Source organism: Mus musculus, chromosome 17 (assembly GCF_000001635.26).
Source record: "Mus musculus strain C57BL/6J chromosome 17, GRCm38.p6 C57BL/6J".
NCBI classification, from domain to species: Eukaryota; Metazoa; Chordata; class Mammalia; order Rodentia; family Muridae; genus Mus; species Mus musculus.
The window spans coordinates 6,536,446-6,555,984 of record NC_000083.6 but is presented as its reverse complement, the minus strand read 5'-3'; the positions used below and the strand labels follow the sequence as shown (position 1 = coordinate 6,555,984).

The window sequence follows — 19,539 nt, the reverse complement described above, 5'->3', positions numbered from 1 at the left end:
GTGACGAGCTGACAGTTAAAACAGCATACAACAGTCATCATGTCTCTGTAAACAAACCTCTAGCAAGACAGAAACGAGAGATACAGACAAGGTCCAGCTCCAGTGAGAGATGCTTAGGGGGAGTATGAAACATGGGTTAGGCACTGTGTGTCTGGGACACTCACCTGGCCAGACCAAGTATAGGGGACAGTAGTGGCAGCAGGTGAACCTGGAAAGGAAGGCGCCACAAAAAAGCACTGTGGCCTTTGTCATTTTCACAGCTCCAAGCAAGGGAGAGTTGTTGTTTGATGTTTTAGCCGGTGTCCGTGAAGGCGTACATTCCCTCGTCTCTGCAGCCCCTGCTTGTCCTTGGCTTTTAGAAGCTTTACCCCAGCCCTGCCTCCACTGCTACACAGCTACCTCCATTTTGTCTTCACTGTGTGGAGGTCCAGCCTGGGTTCAAGTTCCCTTTATAAGATAAGGACTGTGGTGGCTTCCTCTCTGTATCTGCCTGCAGAAGTTCTGTTTCCCCCAGGGTCTATTCTTTAAGGTGGGAACAGAGTGGGCTTTGTGGGAAGTGTCTAGGAATGCAGGGTACTCCCTGCCCCTCAGAGGAAGCTGTGGCCCCGGAGTTTCATTCTGGGTGGTTCCGGGCGTTGACTTGGGAAAATGGGAAGAATAATATCACCAAAGTGAAATTATTACTGTCACGTTTGAAAACTGTGTGTGTGTATGGGATCTGATGCCTTCTTCTGGCACGCAGGTGTACATGCAGAAAGAGCAGTCATATATATTAAATAAACAAATCTTTTAAAAATTGTGTGTGTGTGCACGCGTGTGTGTGCCTGTGTGCCTGCACATTCTCCAACTGCCCTCACGATCAGTCACATGGTCTCACAAGGAGCCCTGGCTGTCTGGGAGCTGGTCCTGCCTGCAGCTGGGCAGGAGACGGGTCTCTCCAGTCCTACTTCTCTCTGAACTCCTGGGAATGTTATCTGTGCACATTCCTTCAGGGGACTACAGGAATTAGAAACTTCAACAACAACAACGACAACATATTTAGTGTTTTTGAAAACCTAAAAGCAAAGCTCAGGGAAATGGTAGTGAACGGGAGAGAAGCAAAGCCTTGCCAGGCAGCACACTTCAGATCCCTGGGTGCACCCAGTCACCCTCACCAGAGGGTCTCACACCCTGGAGGTTCTGACCTACAAGGGAAGGGGCATCTGGGGCTCTGCATAGCCTCCCATTTCCCTACACGTGGATCGGAGGCAGATTTATTTATGTTGTAAGTGTTAGCATTTTGTCTGAACTCTGCACCACGGTTACCTGGCAATGGCAGGCGTGCCTGACTCTCTATAGAAGGGGCTGCTCGCCCCCTCTGCTGTCTCGAGCTTAAGGCCTTCTTGCTCTCACTCTGTCCTCTCATCCCCTTCCCCCTCTCTCTCCACGTGCTCATGGCCGGCCTCTACTCCTCTACTCCACCCCCACCCCACCCCCACCTTTCTCTGCCTCTACTACCCTCTCAGCTTCCCTCGCCATGCTCTGAATAAACTCTATTCTATATGTCCTCTGTCCTGTGGCTGGTCTCTCAGCATGGGCCTGCAGAGGAGCCCCCTCCCCCCATTCCTGACCACACATCTACCAAACATATTCTCCCCCTTCATCTTTATCTTTTTATAAAACACAACAGTAAGCTAAGAGGCTTTTTTATTTTTAAGTATTTTATTTTATGTGTATGAGTGTTTTGCCTGCATGTATGAATGTGTATCACACACGTGTTTGGGACCCACAGAAGTCAGGAGATAGAATAAGATCCTCTGATGTTACAGAAGGTTGTGAGCCACCATGTAAGTGCTGAGAACTGAACCTGGGTCCTCTGCAAGAGCAACAACTGTTCTTAACCACTGAGTCATCTTTCCTGCACTGGAGAGCAGAAGTTCTTCTTGTTCTGTCTTGGGCCTCAGCTTGCCACAGCCAGCAGGGGGCAGCAGAGAGCTAGCCACACAGCAGAAGACCACTGTCATTGGCCGCAGGAGGAACATGAACTATGGAAGCCAGGCTGGGGGTTAGTTAGAGGGTTTGAGAAAAAGAGCCTGAGGTGGGACTGCCTGGGGAAGTAGCCCAAAGAAACGAGGTGGAGGTGACAGTAGTTGCGGAGACAGAGGTCAGGTATGGCCCAGGGAAACCGGGGAATAAGAAAGCAGAGAGGGAAAGCAAGGGATGCAGATGTGGAGGAACCCAGGCAAGACAAGAACACCATGGGGACACCATATGGGGCTTGTGGTTCAGGTGGCAGAATGATTGCATCAGATTTGGGGTTGGGGGACAACAGTGCCTTGGGGGTCCTGCCTCTGGGCCAGGTATTACAGATATCCAAGGACACACGGGTAAGAGAGTCTAAGGGAAGGTAAACGGACCATGGAGTAGGTGCTCAGAGCGTTATGTGCCCCAGCAGCCAGGCTGGTATACAATGTTGCCATTTTCCTTCTCTCTCTTTCTTCCCCTTTCCTAGCTCTCCCCTGCCTCCGTGCCCACTCCCATCCTGCTGTGAAGTTGTCTGTCTCATTGCCATCCAGGCAGCTGGGGACTCCAGGCACTGCTAGCTGGGCTTTCTAGTTTAACTTCCAGCCTTTGGGAGAGGCCTATTGTTTGCACTGGAGAAGTATTGCATGTAGGGTCCTGAGTTCTTTTATGAAGCCCCAAAACATTTGGGTTGGGATAAGACTCAGTTGAATAGAATGTTTGCCTCACATGTAGGAAGCTGGGCTTTGACTACTCACTACATAGAACCAGGGTCAGCGGTACATGCCCTAGGAGGTGGGAACACCAGGATTTGAAGTTGAAGACCTCTTCCGACTATGTAGTGCATTCAAGGGTAGCCTGGGCTACACGAGCCACTGTCTCAAAACAAAACAAGACAAAAATCCTTTGTGATTTTTAAGGATTCCTGCCCCTTCTGGGGCCAGCCCAGCTAAAGACCTGGAGCTGGGGCTGTATCCTGCTTTGAGGGTTGGAGCTTGACACCAGGGCTTAACTCTAGATGTTGTCTGCCCCTCCCAGAGTCCCCCTCCCCCTCGGTATTCTCAACATCTCTCTCTGTCCCTGTGTCCTTAAGCTCTGTCTGTGTGTCCGTAAGTAGCATTGACACATCTATGAAGTGAATTAAGATCTTCCAAACAACACAAGAGCTACCCTGACCTCCCAGAGCCGTGGCCTGGTGGATTGGGCTGTGTAAAGGCTCTAGACATCTCCTTGAGCTACAAGCCTACCGCTGTGCTGCAGGCCTCCCTAACCCCCACCCCCATGCTGGTAGCCAAGAATCCCTGAGTCACAAACCGTGGTCAGGCAGAATTTTATTTGGGAGGATTTAATACATCAGGAAACAAGCAGGGCTCCTGTCGCTGGTGCAGTCTGATTTAGCAAAGCATTGGTCACTCTGACTAGACTTAAGGAGATTACATTTTTTTAAAGAGATTAGGTTAAGTCTTCGTCACAAGGGGCATTTTGAGGGATGCATTCAATTACGCGGTATTTCCTAGGGGAAGGCACTGAGGAACTTTTCGAATTACCCAGATTTAGAAAATCTCATTCAGCATCAACTTCTAACTGAAGCAGACATTCCCAGACACGACAGATTGAGGGGCAGGGGGCTGCCAGGGCTGTTAAAGCCAACCGTTGTCCAATGCATGGGAAGTTACACAATAATCCCACCATCTTTATTTTTCTGTTTATTTTTTATGTGTTTGAGTGATTTGTCTGTAGGGAAGTCCATGCTGCACACGAGTGCCCACGGAGGCCAGAAGCAGGTGTCGAATAGCCTGGAATTGGAGTTACAGATGGTTGTGAGCTGCCATGTGGGTGCTGGGAATCTAACTCAGGTCCTCTGGAAGATGAATCAGTGCTCTGAACTACTGAGCCATTTCTCCAGCCTTAAATGTATTAATAGTGTGTGTGCACGCGAGAGTGTGTGCCAGGTGCATGTGTAGAGATCAGAAACAGTTTGCAGGAATCTTTGTCTCCCTGTGTCATGTGGATTTGGGGGGGGGGGGATGAAGCTCAGGTTGGCAGGTTTGGTGGCAATGGCCTTTACCTGCTGAGCCATGTCACCCAGCCTCCACCATCTGATTTTTGAGCATTTTCGTCATCCCCAAAGTGATATTAAAACAATTTGAATGTATGGATTCCTGGGTGTATGTTATCTACAGTTTGTTCTCGGTACTGACTGCCCTTGGCTTGTCTCCCCCAGGCCGACGCGAGACCGCTGGGGCAAAGTTCCTGCAATCTTTTTTTTTGATTTTTCATTTTTTTTTTTTTAAAGATTTATTTATTTATTATATGTAAGTACACTGTAGCTGTCTTCAGACACTCCAGAAGAGGGCATCAGATCTCATTACGGGTGGTTGTGAGCCACCATGTGGTTGCTGGGATTTGAACTTTGGACCTTCGGAAGAGCAGTCGGGTGCTCTTACCCACTGAGCCATCTCACCAGCCCCCGCTCCTGCAATCTTATCAGAGGCTGAGGTGAGTGCAGGACGGAGCGTCCCACCCGTATTAGCAGCAGGAGCACAGAGGACGCCCTGAAAGAACTCACAAGTCCTGGACCTTCAGAGGTCACTGCTCAGGAACATTACTTTTTTTTTTTTTTCTTTCTTTTTGAGACAGGGTTTCTCTGTATAGCCCTGGCTGTCCTGGAACTCACTTTGTAGACCATGCTGGCCTCAAACTCAGACATCTGCCTGCCTCTGCCTCCTGAGTGCTGGGATTAAAGGCGTGCGCCACCACGCCTGGCTCAGGAACATGACTTTTTAAATGATAAAGTTCCTGGAAAAGGTTGAGAGGAGCTTCTAGATTCTCCTGAGGAGTCTTCTAGCTATCCTGCGTTTCATGTAATATTCTTCCCCTTCAAATTCTCCCGAGATGCTGTAAAGAGCAAAATACTGTCTTTGACAGTGCATCTGGCCAAGAAGTCGCTTCCACTCTTCTTTCCTTTCTCTGGCGTCTTCCTTGGTTAAGGCGTGGACCTAATACATTTTTGAAGTTAAAAATACCTACTGGCTGTCAAACAGTGTTTTGAGAGAGGTTCACATCTTTGCACAGAATTCTGAGTCCCTGGCAGCCTTGAAGCGGCAGGTCACACACCCTGTCCTGCTGAGTTTAGTCACTGTCACCGAGAGTTCCCGTGGGTGCTACATTTTTTGGTGCTCATGAAATTTATCCAGTCTTAGAACATAGAACTTCCTCTTCTTCCTCCTTTCCTTCTTCTCCCTCCTCTTTCTTTCTGCCTCCTCCTCTTCCTCCTCCTCTTCCTCCTCTTCCTCCTCCTTTTCTTCTTTCTCTTCCACCACCTCCTCTTTCTCCTCCTTTCCTTCTTCCTCCTCCTCCCCCTTCAACCTCCTTTCTCTCCCTTTCTCCTCCTCTTTGTCTTGCCATGTAGCTCCATGGTCTGGTCATTAATGTGTAGTCCAGGCTGGCCACGGATGCTGGCAATCTTCTTGCCGCAACCCCCATGGATGTTACAGGCGTTCGAGCACACCACTACAGGCATGCGAGCATACCACTTTTCACAGATGTTACAGGCGTGCGAGCACACCACTTTCCACTCTTATTTTCCCTTCCCACATGTGTTCCTACTTCTTTCAGCTCATTCCTCCAGTTTTTCTCAAAGTGTTGAGTTTTTGTTTTTCTTTTCACATTGTGCCTCTTATACTGGTGTGGTTAGCACTAAGAATGCAGTAGTCCAACTAGGATTCCATATACGAAGTCTGGGTCCAAGAGCAGCTGGGGGGTGGGGGCAGGGGAGCCAAGGTCCCCTAGTGGCTTCAGAGTGTGCTGGGACAGTCGATGCCTGGGCTGAAGGTGGTGACATCCTCGTGCCCAAACCCAGACACACTGAACAGAGAAGAAGTGCCAAGCTGCCACGTTATTTTCTTTAAAAGAAAAGAATATTAGATGCAAACAAAGCTAAGAGCTTGAATGATAAACTCAAATATTTGTAAATCTGTAAGCCAGTGACTTAAGTAGTTATAACCCATTATTCTTGTGTTTCTCCTTGGCAGCAAAATCTCTGTGGTCCCTCCGACACCACCACCTTTCAGTGAGAGCCAGTGCAGCAGCTCCAGCAGGGTAACTTGTCTGTCTGAGTCCCTGGGTGGGATGCGGGGAAGGAAGGCCGGGCTAGGATCCTGGAGAGTTGGCTCAACAGCCTTGTAGTGTGCAGCTCTGACTTTGCTGGAGCTGGAGGTGGAGAAGTGATCTCCATTTCTTTCTGTGGCCAGGGACTGTCTGCAGTCTCAGCTGGCTCCTTCTGCTTGTACCCCGAGACATCTTGTCTTGATCCTTGTCTTCAGTGTTCGTTGCCACTTCTGTCCTGTGCCTTTAAGTGTGTGTGCATCTGGCATGTGTTGTGTGTTGGGGGTGGGGATGGGGGCTGTGCTTGCTGGAATGAGAATATATCTTAGTATTTGTAGGCTCCAGGGGGACCAGAACCATTTCCACCCAAAGAACTTAGCTGTGAGATCTCAGGGAGTTATCTTGGCTTTCCACCTGAGAAGCAGAAATAAATCTTTCTCTGTCCTTGTCCCCTGTGCAGAATGGTGTCTCTGTGTACTTGGAAACTGAATGCTATGGAATTGTATGGCTTTGGTTATCTTCATCAATCTGTGCATCAAAGGGATCAATTATGTCTTACACGGGATAATATATATGTTTGTTTGAGAGACAAAAACGTGTTCACTCTTTCCCAAGTTCACAGACACCCTGGGGTGTCTCACGGTCCTATTCTGTTTTCTCCTACAATCATGTTTTAAAGATATATCTTTTGGTGGATGGGTGGATAACTGATTGTTGTGTGGGTAGATAGTTGAATGAATGGATGGTGAGAAGGTGGACAAATGGATAGTCAGTGGGTGGGTATGAATAAATGATCTCTGGATGGATGGTGGACAGATGGACAGACAGACAGGTGGATAAATGGATGGACGGACAGATGGATAGATGGATTTGTGGGTAAATAGATGAGTATATGGAGTGTTGAGGAGGCAGTGGATAGACAAGTAGAAACTGCCTGGCTGGCTGGCTGGTTGGCTGGACAGATGGATAGATGGCTGGACATTGGATGAATGCATGGATAGGTAGACAGATGGGTAGATGAGTTGGAGTAGATAGATGCAGATGAATAAATAGTGGACACATGAATAGACAGTAGGTGAGCCGAGAGATGGATGGCCCATGAGTACCGGGTAGATGGATGGATGAGACCTTGACAAAGTCACTGTTACCCCTCTTATTATGTTCCCTTTTGGGGAGAGAACTCTTTGTGTTCAGCTTGGTCACCTTGTTCCTATAGTACTGTCAGCCCCCATGTCGCCTGCATTCTGTGCCTTCTATATGGAAGTTGGGTAGGGCTTGAAGATGAAGGAGTAATTAGCCAAGTACCATCTTTGAGCCAATGAAATGTCAGTCATTACATCTAAGAGGTAGTTATCTTGTGAACTGCCTGTTGATAATGCTCCATCCTTTAATGGGGCTGCAAAACCCAGAGAAAGGTGGCAGCGTGCCAGGGATGCCTATTTCCTGGGGGCTTGTCCCCTCCAGACACAGGCCTTCCCACTCCTACAGTGTTTGGAGGCTGGCAGCCTGGAGACAGTAGGGCAAAGACCGCTGGTGACATAATCACACAGCCTCCTGTTTCTATTTTAGTTACAGGAACTTGGCCACTTCAGAGGATTTAATAAGTCTGTGGAAAACTTGTTTCTGTCTGTCACCACCCAGATGAGAAGTAAGTAACCCTCAGGATGTATTTGTTCTTCTACCGTGCCCTGTGCAGGTCAGCTCAGGCAGCCTCAACCGGGGGTCAATGGAGCAGCCTCTAGCTCCCTGTGGAGGGCAGGTGCCATTTCAGTCTGTCAGCCTCGCTCTGACTCCTGCTTGTTTTGCCCGAACCTGCCCAGCTCAGCAGCACAAAGGATTCCAGAGGGACGGAAACAAAACTACCTTGCTAGGAATCCAAAACCAGCGTCTTTCTAGCTGCCAGAACTCAGTACCTTCTACTTGTCTGTTCTTCTCCCTGGAAAGCTTTCCTGCAGGTGGTAGTTAGTAATCCCCATCTTCCCGCATCTGCAGGTGCAGTTAGCCCAGGCTTGCCCTGCCTGGGCACTTGATCTCTTTCCGTGTTTCTTCTTTTTAGATATGCTTTTACCTGTTTCTGCTTCTCACACTTGGGGCGGGGTTTAGAGCAGGTCCAAATGGACCCTGGGCACACATTTCTCTTTCTCTGTTATTTCTTTGTCCTCCATTTGCCATGCCCTTTCTGTGGCTGCCTACGGATGGGTGCGTTGCTGCTGGCTTAGAGCCAACTGTGCAATTTGATTTAAATGAGTTGTCTGTATTCCACGAGAGCTCTGTCACGCAGATGGCCAAAATGAAAGCCCTACTCTTGAGCTAAGCAGTGAGCTGTCCTGGGTCTCTTTCAGGAGGAGGAAATTGCTGAATTTCATGGGTCTATTTACCCCTCTGTGACAGCTGGTGCTGGTCCCATGGCAGCCTCTAAATCAGTCCCCTGCCCCAGCCCATATGGCTTTTATAAATTCTCCATCAGTGTAAAAGCACAGCTCTCACTTCAGAGGAAACAAGAGAGAGGTTCTTGTTTTTTGAACCTCTGGTCTCTTGTCATCAGCCGAAGACAGAGACATCCAAAGCCACCTGCCTGAGCCTGCAGAAGTGGGTACAGAAGATAGCCCAACCTTACTGGAGAGAAATGTGGATCAGTGCCAGGGGCCCTTAGTGATGGGCTTGTGAAGAGACCAGAGCGATCTGAGAACCAGCGGCCAAGGATGCTAAAGTTGGTTTGGAACCACAGGGTTTGAGAATAAGGACCCGGAGTGGCACCCTCTGGCTGCCAGTGTTGCCCAGAGTAGCTGAAAGAAGTGAGGAATTCCAGTCCTTTGTAAAACCCATAAACGTCTCACAATGGCCACCCGCTAGGCCCCTTTAGCAGAGGAAGATGGCCTTGATTCCTCCTTGAGAGCATTCTGTTTCTTTCTGCTCCTTCCCTCCCCTCTGCCCATTAGACTGATGTAGAATCCTACTTGTTAGAACTCCAAACTTCTCAGTTTTTTCCTCTACGTTAAGTCATGACCTTGTAATGGACCAAATAGGTACCATCTCAGGATAGGCTAGTGGGAACAGACCGATGACAGAGAGTTCCTACCAACAGCTAGACATAAGGGCCTTCTGTGCCCTTCACATCCAGGCTGCTGGCCTCTCTACCGTATGCTAGTCTTTTCCGATTGCTAGCATCAACCGATGCCAGCAGGATGTTTCTGGGTAGTAGATTTGAGACTGCTAGGGTGGTGTGGTTCTCAGAAGGGAAGCTAGGAAGTGAGGTTGGCAAACTGGATGCTCTGGGCTTGGGAAGCAGGTCTGGGAAGGAAGACCTCCAAGGCTCTCCTGGACAGTGTGGATGATGTGGACAGCAGCAGGCAGCAGAAGTCTGGGCTCTTCCCAGCCATGTATCTGTGTGTGGACAGCAAACAGGGCAGGAGCAAGTGATGCTCATGAGTTCCCAAGGGACCACTACGAGCTGTGTAGCTGGAGGGAGCTGTACCCTAGGTATGGGTTTCAGAGATTTGGTGTAGTTGGTGAGTGATCTCACCAGTAATTTTAATATTCATGATCTATCTTAATAAACTGAATGTTGAATAAAATGCAGAGTTAAAAAATAATGTCACCTGTTTCTTATGTAGTATGGATAAGGAAAAACTTTAGAATAGTATAGGTAATTCAAATCTTCTCTCTAGAGAGTGCAGCTATGGAGATAGTTGAGGGGGCCTCTTGAGAAGGGTGGTGGAATTTAAGGGAGAGTCTGGCTGAAAGCTGGGGTTTTCACTTGCTTGGGGTCCACCTCCCCCCCCCCCGCCTTGTTCTTTGTCATTTTAATGTGTGTCCCAAGACAATTCCCCATCCAGCATAGCCCACAGAAGCCAAATGGCTGGATACTGTCATACTGAGAAATCCAAAGCTGAAGTGACCTTTCCAGGGCATAGTTACTGAAGCAACCTTTGGGCCATCTCAAATCTGACTGCCTTCCAATAGTCACAAGAGAAAGTAGTTTGTCAACAGTCTCTGTCAGGAACCCCTAAAAAGCCAGCTGATTGTGTCTGGACAGGCTGTTGATCATACAGGTGGGTTGGGATGCAGGGAGCTGGGTGAAAGGTTTCCTTTCAACCCCACCCTGACGATGGCTACCCACAAACACATGAGCAGTGTGGACCTTGGAAGAGTCCAGCCTTCCCTCCTCCTCTGGCACTGCCACCCCTGGAGCCCTTTCTTCTCTGCGGATCTGCCATATCTGCCACCCTTGCCTAGTCATCTTTTTTGTGGCCTTTTGGGGCCCTAGGATCTGTGGGTGGTAGAGAACCCCAAAGAAGGCTCCCTCTGGTCTTGGCAAAGCTTGTTGCTCTCGACTTTCCCCCCTTGTCTCCTAGAGCTCTCCAAGTCCCAGAATGACATGACCTCTGAGAAGCATCTTCTGGCCATGGACCCCAGGCAGTGTGTGGGACACACGGAGAGGCGGAGCCAGTCAGACACTGCAGTCAACGTCACTTCCAGGGTAGGCTGAGACCACTGAGGCCACTGACCACGTTCATGCCATCTTTCCTGAGTGTTCTGGCCTATTTCTTTTTTTTTTTTTCCTGCATTTACTTTTCTTTTGATAGAAAGCCTTAATCAGCCAGGAAAAGCTAATTATATACAGTCTGTATTCAGGCACACCAGGTCAAAGGAGGCACAGAATTTAAGACCCCAGTCAGATGCAGTAGTTTATGCCTGTCTTCCCAGTTATTGGGCAGGTTAATGCCGGAGGCTGAATCAAGGAACTGGAAGTCAACCTAAGGAACAATGTGAGACTCTTCTTCCTGGAACAAATGAAAAGAAAGAATTATTCAAGGTCACCATGAACAATTCAAGATCACCATAGAGGATTGTTCATATCAGGGGTAGGCTTTAACCTGACCCAAGCTCCCAAGGCTGCCTCTCTCTGGTTTCAGTGCCACACCAAAAGCAAGCCTTACCTGCAGGATGACCTGCCATTTCTTGGGGTCTGCAAGTCTCCTCTCATGATTAGGAGACCTCTGGTTAGGCTCTGCCTGGGCCTCTGGTGGAAAGACAAACAAACCCTGCACATGCACAGGTAAGTGGGAGGATTGCTCCCACCCTGTGATCGAAAGCAAGAGGGCTCGCTGGGGAAGGAGAGCCACCAGGGAAGCCACGTCTCTGCTTTCTGCCATGTGGGCTATGCCAAAAGCGGGTGCACCCAACTCCAGACAGTGCCTGGGTTCTAATCCAGCCCAGGTGACCTGTTGGCAGGCCAATATGTTTGATCTGCTGAGCTCTACAGGACCCATGTCCCCTCCTCTGTGGCTGTAGGCTCCATCCACGATGTCCCCCAGACTGTCCCTTTTTTTTGAGACTGTGGTAAGCTTAACCTTCTCCCTTTGGGAACATACTCTACAGCAGTGGCTCCCAAACTGTGAGCCTCGTCCCCTTTGGCAAAGCTCTATCTCCAAACATATATTATGATTTATAACAGCAGCAAAATTACAGTTATGGAATAGCAACAAGAATAATTTTATGGGTGTGTGGGGAGGGGGGTCTCCACAGCATGAGGAACTGTGTTAAAGTGTAGCAGCATCGGGAAAGGATGAGAACCCCCTACTCTAGATATCTCACAACCTGCCTCTGTCTGCGGCCTTCCACCTGCTCCCAAGAAGGATAAAAATAAAAACAGTAGGGGTCTCTGTCTGTCCAGCATGGAGTCAGTCCTTTATGCAGCCAGTGAGAAACTTGCCTTTAACTTGCTATCCCAGTCTTGCAGGTAGATTCCTGCACACAGAGCTTTATATGACTGTCAACCCTTCCAAAATGGGTAATAAATACAACCCGGTTTTACACTGAGAGCCGAGAGGCTTAGTCAGGTCCAGGCCTCTCCTGGAGATGAGGATGCTGTGCTTCAGTTGGTCTCATCTTGGTTTGGCGACTAAGCTCTGGAGTAACTACTCCAGGTATAAGCTGTGGCTGGAGGAGAGTCATGGGGCTCTTGGAATACAGACTCCCATACGATGGAGTTTTCCCCGGGAATGAGATTCAGAGGCTCTGGGGCATCTGTGCTGAGCTTCTGGTGATAAGGGCCTGCAGATGCTGGTACTTTCCCAATGGCTTGTGTCTTTAACATGTGGGATGGACTCAGCAGGGCTTTTGAAATTCCCAGGTGCATACGAGTATCTGCTCACAGTGGCATCCCTGGAGCCAACCGCTTTTCTTCAGGGCTAGCATAAGGTCCATTTCCAAAGCACTTTGTCCTAGGCAGATGGTGCCTTCATAGCCTAGTGTATCATGGAAGGGTGACTTGCTCCCATGACCATGAAAAAAACCCTGAGCTTTCCTCCTTGGCCAACCAACACGTCCTGCAGCTCATAGCTAGGGAAAGGCAGTGCCAGGAGTAGAACCTGGGTTTAAATGTTGCTAATGTCTTAGGCTGCTGCAGTTTCCCCTGTGAGGACACAGGTGAAGGCCTGAAGAAGTAGTGTTCAAGGAAGGGAAGCCCAGAAGGACGGCACTTAGCAGTCAGATTAAGCTGATCTAATGGTAGTACTGACAAAAGGCTAACCACAAGCCAGGCATTGTCCCCTGTAGAGAGGCCATGTTGCTATTTAATATTATCTTTAAAGCAGCTCTGTAGAATCTGTCTCCATTAAAGATAAGGGCATTGGATAGCGAGACGGCAGAGGAGAGGTAGGCCAATGTTCCAGCCCCTCACCCAGCCATGAGAGACACTGTATTTTTTCACTTGCGGTGAGATGTGCCCCATGTGGGGAATCCCAAGTTCTCTCAGGCCTCACTTTTGACATTCTGAGTGCAGGTATCATGTGGCAGCCTTGGCATGTCCCTCCCCTGCTGCGTGAGCCAGTAGAATAGAAGCCTTCCAGGCAGTCACAGCCCAGAGGCTGCCTGCTGGGTTGTGAGCATTTGAGAGACCCCAGCAAGAAAGCACAGGAGGGGCTGTGGACAGACAGCCCTGCCATGTAGACACCACTGCACAGATGTCCTCTGTGACTACGCTCAGCATGGAACAACTGGGGACCAGCTAAGCCATTTCATTTTACTTCAGCTGGCTTCCACTGAAGCAATCCCCTGAGGTTAGTGGTTAACACTAAGAAGTACAGCTGTATCATTACAGAAGAAATATCAGTTACTAGCAAAAGAAACAAGGAATAAATACAATTTAAAGATGCATTTTTCCTCCTTATGTGCATGTTAGAAGTAAAAATGTTAGTCAGTGTGAATACTATACTCCACCATGATTACCTGTCATGATCATTATTAAAAGCAGAATTTAAACTTCTTTAACACTTTTTGTATTCCAAAACAGCCCACCTGTTGAATGTTCATGACCATCCCCAGAGACTCTGCCTCGGGGCCCTGCTGGTGTATGGGGTGTGTAAATTCACCCAAACACGCGTCTCCCGACTCAGTCACTAGAAGGTTGTGTGTTAAGAGAGCAGTTCACATATGCAGGCTGGGTTGCCTGCTAGCTCGGTTGTTACTGAACCCTCAGTCTGATCGGGATGTTTGTGTTTACTCTGTCCAGAAGGCCAGCACACCCGATATTCTGAAAGCGTTCCATCAAGAAGATCCTAAACACCCTCCCGACCCTGTTTTGAAGCAAGACACTCCCCCGTCCAGTCCGACACACAGCGCTGTCTTCTCTGGAGGCTTGAGACACGTGAGTCTTCTTCTAATACTGTTTCTATAAGATGTGTGGTTATCAAGATATTGGGGCCCACACAAATAGCTCAGGAGCAGAGCACAGGCATGCACACAGCATAAGTCTGTGCTGAGTCCCTAGTACCAGGGAAGAGAACCAACCAGACAGGATCCGGCTGGCCTAGTGGACAAGGTGTGGTACATTGACTGCAAATGGCCCCCATAGACTCATATATTTGAATGCTTGGTCCTCTGTTGGTAGAACTGTTTGGGAAGAATTGGGAGGTGTGGCCTGGTCAGAGGAGGAGTGGGCTTGTACTTTGAGGTTTCAAAAACCCGTGCTATTCCCAGTTAGTTCCCTCTGCCTCCTGCTTTTGGATGACATGTAAGCTCTCAGCGACTGCTCCAGCTCTCTGCCTGCCTGCCTGCCTGCCTCCTGCCATACTCTCCAATAATGATGGTCGTGAGCTTATCCTCTGAAACTGTGAGGCCCCTATATACTTTCTTCCATACGTTGTCTTGGTCATGGTGGTATCAATAGATATAAGACACAAAGAAAGGCCTAGACTGTTGTCTTGTGGTCAGAGGGTAAGAGTAGAGCTTCCAGGAGATCTTCAGTTAGGTTTGGGGATAGGGAAAACCTGGAAATATGTTAAGGCTTGCTTTTTACCTTTTAAAAACTATTAACTTGTTGAGAACATTTTTATACCTTCAAAAAGTAATTGATAACTGTACAGGTTTGTTTTTGTCAACTTGATACAAAACGGAGTCATCTGAAAATGAGCACCTAGGTTGAGGAACTGCCTCCATCAGATCGGCCCGTGGACAAGTCTGTTGGGCATTTTCTTGATAGATGACCAAAGAAGGGCCCAGTCCTTTGTGGGTGGTGTTACCTGTGGGTGGGTGGCCCTGGGTTGTATCAGAAAGCAAGCTGAGCAAGCCATAAGGCAGTGTGCCTCTGTGACCTCTGTTCAGTTCCTGTCTCCTGGTTCCTGCCTTAAGCTCCTTCCCTCCGCTCTTCCTGATGGGCTGTGGCCTATAAGCTGAAATAGCCCTCTCCTCCTAAAGCCGCCTTAGGTAATGGATTTTATCATAGCAGCAGAAAGCAAACCAGAGCAGTAACAAAGCAGTGGCGTGTCTTAGGAATAGTTTTAGAGTTTGTTTTGTTTTGAGATAGAGTCTCTCTATGTAGCCCTGGCTGGACTGGAACTTACTATGTGGACCACACAGTGAAGACAGTGTTCTGTTTTGTCTAGAAGACTCAGTAAGAAGTTTCCATTCGCCAGGTGATGGTGGCACATGCCTTTAATCCCAGCACTTGGGAGGCAGAGGCAGGCGGATTTCTGAGTTCGAGACCAGCCTGGTCTACAGAATGAGTTCCAGGACAGCCAGGGCTACACAGAGAAACTCTGTCTTGAAAAAAACCAAAAAAAAAAAAAAAAAAAAAAAAAATAGCAGAATGAAAAAAAAAAACTTACAGAGAAGAGTTTATTCCCTGGGTGGTGGTGGCACACGCCTTTAATCTCAGCACTCTGGAGGCAGAGGCAGAGGCAGGCAGATTTCTGAGTTCGAAGCCAGCCTGGTCTACAAAATGAGTTCTACTAAACAGAGAAACACTGTCTCAAAAAACCAAACCAAACCAAACCAAACCAAAAAAGAAGTTTCCATTGATGTTTTCACCTGTCCCCTGACTGGCCATTTGGCATGATGCCGTTTGGTTGAGGCTAATTTTATGTGGCTATTTAGTCAACATGGCGTCCCCTTTAAAAAGCCTGTCCTTCCTCTACAGAGTCGGTCATTTTGTCCCATCAAGTCTTAGGAGAATGCTCCCTGTTCTGGCCCCTTTCCCCTGCATCAGGTCCGTCCTCATGCCTAGAGCCCCTTGTCTTACTTTGTAAGTTTGGAGGTATAAGTCTTCCAGTTTTATTCTTCTTTTCACGGTGGCTTCATAATGTTTAAAATCTGTTCAGTTTCTAGACAGAGATCAACTATTCTAGATTCTGGACTGGGATCAACTATTCCAGATCCTGTTTTCTGGATAGGGACCACCTACTCACTCATTTACTAAACAAAACCAAATGCCTAGAAATTTGATGAGGGACCCTAAGGCCTCAGTTAACAGTAACTTTGATCTGTTTTGTGTTGCTATCTTAAAATATCACTGACTTAGTAATTTGAAAATGATAGAAATTTATGATTCCGGAAGGTGGGGTGCCAAGAGCAAAGCAGTGGCAGACTCAGCCTGGCTTCATCACGGGCCTTTCAAGCTGTCTTCTCACCCAGTGGAAGCTCCAAGTTTATCATATGTGAGCCAGGCGGTGGCGGCACACGCCTTTAATCCCAGCACTTGGGAGGCAGAGGAAAGGCAGATTTCTGAGTTCAAGGTCAGCATGGTCTACAAAGTGAGTTCCAGGACAGCCAGGGCTACACAGAGAAACCCTGTCTCGAAAAACCAAAACCAACCAACCAAACAAACAAAAAAACACCAAAAAACAAAAAAGTCTCTCCTATGCTTAGCATCTTCTATGTAATATGTACTTTACCCCCCTACCTTTCATCAGCTGCTCACTAGAGTGTAATTCCCAAGTCCCCTGAGCAGTGTCTGACACTCAAGTGACCCTTGCTAAACACTTAGCAGACTATATGTTAATCATCCATCACAGCTATCACGCTCTCTGAAAGCCTGCCCCGATAGCGTCTCATCCCATACATTGTCATGTGACCCTGTGGCAGGTACTGCCAGTCCACCTTACAACTCAGCAACCTGAGAGTCCGGAGGTCAGATGGTTTGCCAGAGTCCTACTGGGGCTTCGGGGCTTGAGGTCAACCAAGCCAGGGATCGTAGGATATCAGATATGACCCACAGGTTTGTTGAGCTCTTGTAAGAACTGGTTTGTCTTACTTGTGCTGTCCTTGTTTCTCCTCTCCTTATAGCTGACCCCTGCCTGGAAAACCTTTGAGAATTAAGGTTGGGCAGAGGAAATGGTTCAGTGGGTAAAACTTATATCACTGATGGCCAGAGTTCAAATCCCCAGAGCCCTATAAAAGCCAGGGGCTGTGGCATGTGTCTATAATCCCAACACCCCTACAGTGAGATGGGAGGTGGAGACAGGAGACTACCCCAAAGCTCAAGGCCAGCTAGCCTGGTATAAATAATGCAGAAGGTGAGGAACAACACCCACGGTTATTCTCTTGACTTTCATGTGTGTGCTGCGGCATACGTGCCTTCACATGAACACATATCTATACATATTCGTAAACATTATACAAGAAAATGGATTTCAGAAGGTGTTTTAGGAAGAGTTAGGGCCCCTACACTGAGCAGAGAGACAGTGTGATGGGCCTTTTTTTTTTTAGGATCGTTTTTCTTGGCTTAAACTCAATAAGGAACTCCATTCTCAGCCCTTCTCATCTTTTTCTTGTGTATACCCTTCAAATTTATGATGTGAGACTAAATTGTTGTCTCAACAAAACATCTTTTAAATCAAAGCAGTGTTTGCCTAAGGGACTCAAACTTTTCCATAAGGCAAGTAACTGCTTTGTTATTTCTTGTCCAAAGATGTTTCCTGCCCTTTCTGGAAGAATTCACAACTCTGAGAAATAAGAAGTTGGGCTAGAAAAGGCTTATGAAATGGACAACAAATAGAACCAATTACCCAACCTCCCAAGTAGTGAAATCAGGGCAAAATTAAAGCAAAATATTATTTTGGGATGATGTTCATAACATTTAAAAAGCCGGGGCCCAGGGCAGCAGGCATCTGAAAACGTGGTGAATGGAAATGGCGACAGCTTCCCTGGAGGGCAGTTGGAAATAAATGCATACAATACACACACATCTCCAAAAGTCTTGAGGTGTCTTCTCCCTGCTTCTGCCACAGCTTGCTCAACACACCTCTCACCTCTGTGTTTCACTTCTAGCTCTGTGGGATCTCTTGAATAATTTAATAGACAGGAATTTAAAAAAAAGATTTATTTATTTTATTTATAGGAGTACACTGTCGCTGTCTTCACACACACCAGAAGAGGGCGTCAGATCCCATTACAGATGGTTGTGAGCCACCATGTGGTTGCTGGGAATTGAACTCAGGACCTTTGGAAGGGCAGTCAGTGTTCTTAACTGCTGAGCCATCTCTCCAGGCCTGACAGAAAATATTTTTAAAGAGTGCCCTGGATGTTGCCCCAAATGTGCACCTCTGGATGTCCAGGGCAGTGTTGCTTATAATTGTTTTAGTTTTGGAAATTTGGCAGCAGCCAAACAGAAAACAGACTGTGGTTGCTATGCACATAAAATGCTCTGAACTGTGTGAACAGTAAAATAAGGTAGAATATTTTGTAGGGGCTGGTAGTCACTATCTAACAAAACCATAGGGAAAAATGAAGTTGACTCACAGGTGGTTTTGAAGCAGCCTGTATTTGACAGGAAAAGGATGGGCTAATACAAGGAGGGAAATTGCTGGAGACAGCATAGCCAGCCGGGTAAAAGTCTGCCTGTCACCCGATAACCTACTTTGTAGTACTTTTCCGTGTGTTCTGGGTTACTGGAATTTATCAATTAAAAGGAAACAAATCCAAAAGCTGTAATTCTCATAGATTTTCTACCTTTGTGAGGTGGCCAGGCTCTGGACTCTGCTTGTGGTGATAGTTGATGATCTTGTGGCCTTCGGGGGTGGGGGTGGGGGGGTGGTCCCTGGCAAGTGAGATCCATGACACTTGGGTGTGGGTGTTTTTTACTTTGACGAGCGTTGGCTTTTGTTTTTAAGACGGACAGAGTCAGGGACACTAACAGGAATCAGGCCGCCAAACGTCATTGCTCTTTTGGGCCAGAACCTTCATGTTGACTCGATTTGCTGCTCAAGACTTGCAGCTTCGGTTCTGGGAAAACCAGAACTGAGTCCAGGGTATGAGGACCAGCAGCCACCTCTAGAGAAGTGTGCACCTTTGTGCAGAGGGCAAAGTACTGCTCCTCCTGGGCTGATTTCCTCGGCAAAGAGTTCCTGAGCACAGAACCCAGGGCCTTCTGCATTGCAGGCAAGCTCTTTATTGCTGAGCTGTAGGCTCAGTACTAGCGTTCATTAGCTCTGCCGTTCCTCCATTTCTTCTGTCTCTTAGTTTATAACCTCTCTCCACATCTCCCCAGTCTACGTTTTTTTAACTCTCGATCATTCTCGTTGCTGCACCGTCCTGTGGGTCCTTGAATGTATACTGTTTTAAAGTTGTTTTCCATTCTGGCACTCACATGGTTTGATAAGACAACATTTTTCTGCATTCTGGCTATATTCTTGGCATTGGTTAATTCAGGTTCCAGGACCTTTGAGATAATTTGATTTGTTTTTTATCTCTCTGCCAGTTCTGGCCATCCACCATAGGCTTTCTTAGTTTCTTCTCAGAGTACAGAGGAGCCAGTTGGGTATTAGAAGGAGAAATTATTTAGGCTTCACTGTTTCTATAAAGTCAACATGCTGAGATGGACTGCTCACAAATGGGGCAGTTAAGTAAATTTAATAGTGATAAGATGACTTAATCTTTGAGGCACAGGCACCCTATGGTACGTACACACCTTCATGTGTCATTTAAGTTTAATCTACTCTAATATTTGGCAGTAATTTCCTTTTTTTGGTGCCCATAAGATTTAAATATAATTTATCACTATCTCTGCACAGTCCATCCACATAAGACATTTCACATAGTCTTCTTCATAATTTTGAGACTAGCATTATCTTTCTCTGTTAGATTTTGACATATCCAGCGAGAGGCAGAATCAGCCAAGCCCGGGAGCCCAGTTCTCTCTGATTCCCAGCC

The 19,539-nt window shown here is 47.6% G+C and overlaps 1 protein-coding gene across 2 annotated transcripts in view; it reads left to right on the top strand.

Annotated features, from left to right (window-relative positions):
- The window catches only part of Gm29721 (predicted gene, 29721), a 47,094-nt gene that overhangs the window by 27,082 nt on the left and 473 nt on the right, over positions 1-19,539 (top strand). Inside the window, exons 4-9 of one of the 2 annotated variants that reach the window (XM_030250199.1) lie at positions 4,226-4,245; positions 4,469-4,500; positions 6,036-6,102; positions 7,678-7,756; positions 10,464-10,588; positions 13,625-13,759. In XM_030250199.1, coding sequence (XP_030106059.1) covers positions 4,226-4,245; positions 4,469-4,500; positions 6,036-6,102; positions 7,678-7,756; positions 10,464-10,588; positions 13,625-13,759 — 458 coding nt within the window. Of the gene's footprint in view, positions 1-4,225; positions 4,246-4,468; positions 4,501-6,035; positions 6,103-7,677; positions 7,757-10,463; positions 10,589-13,624; positions 13,760-19,539 lie in introns of those variants that run through there. The other variant, XM_030250198.1, reaches the window with a different exon arrangement.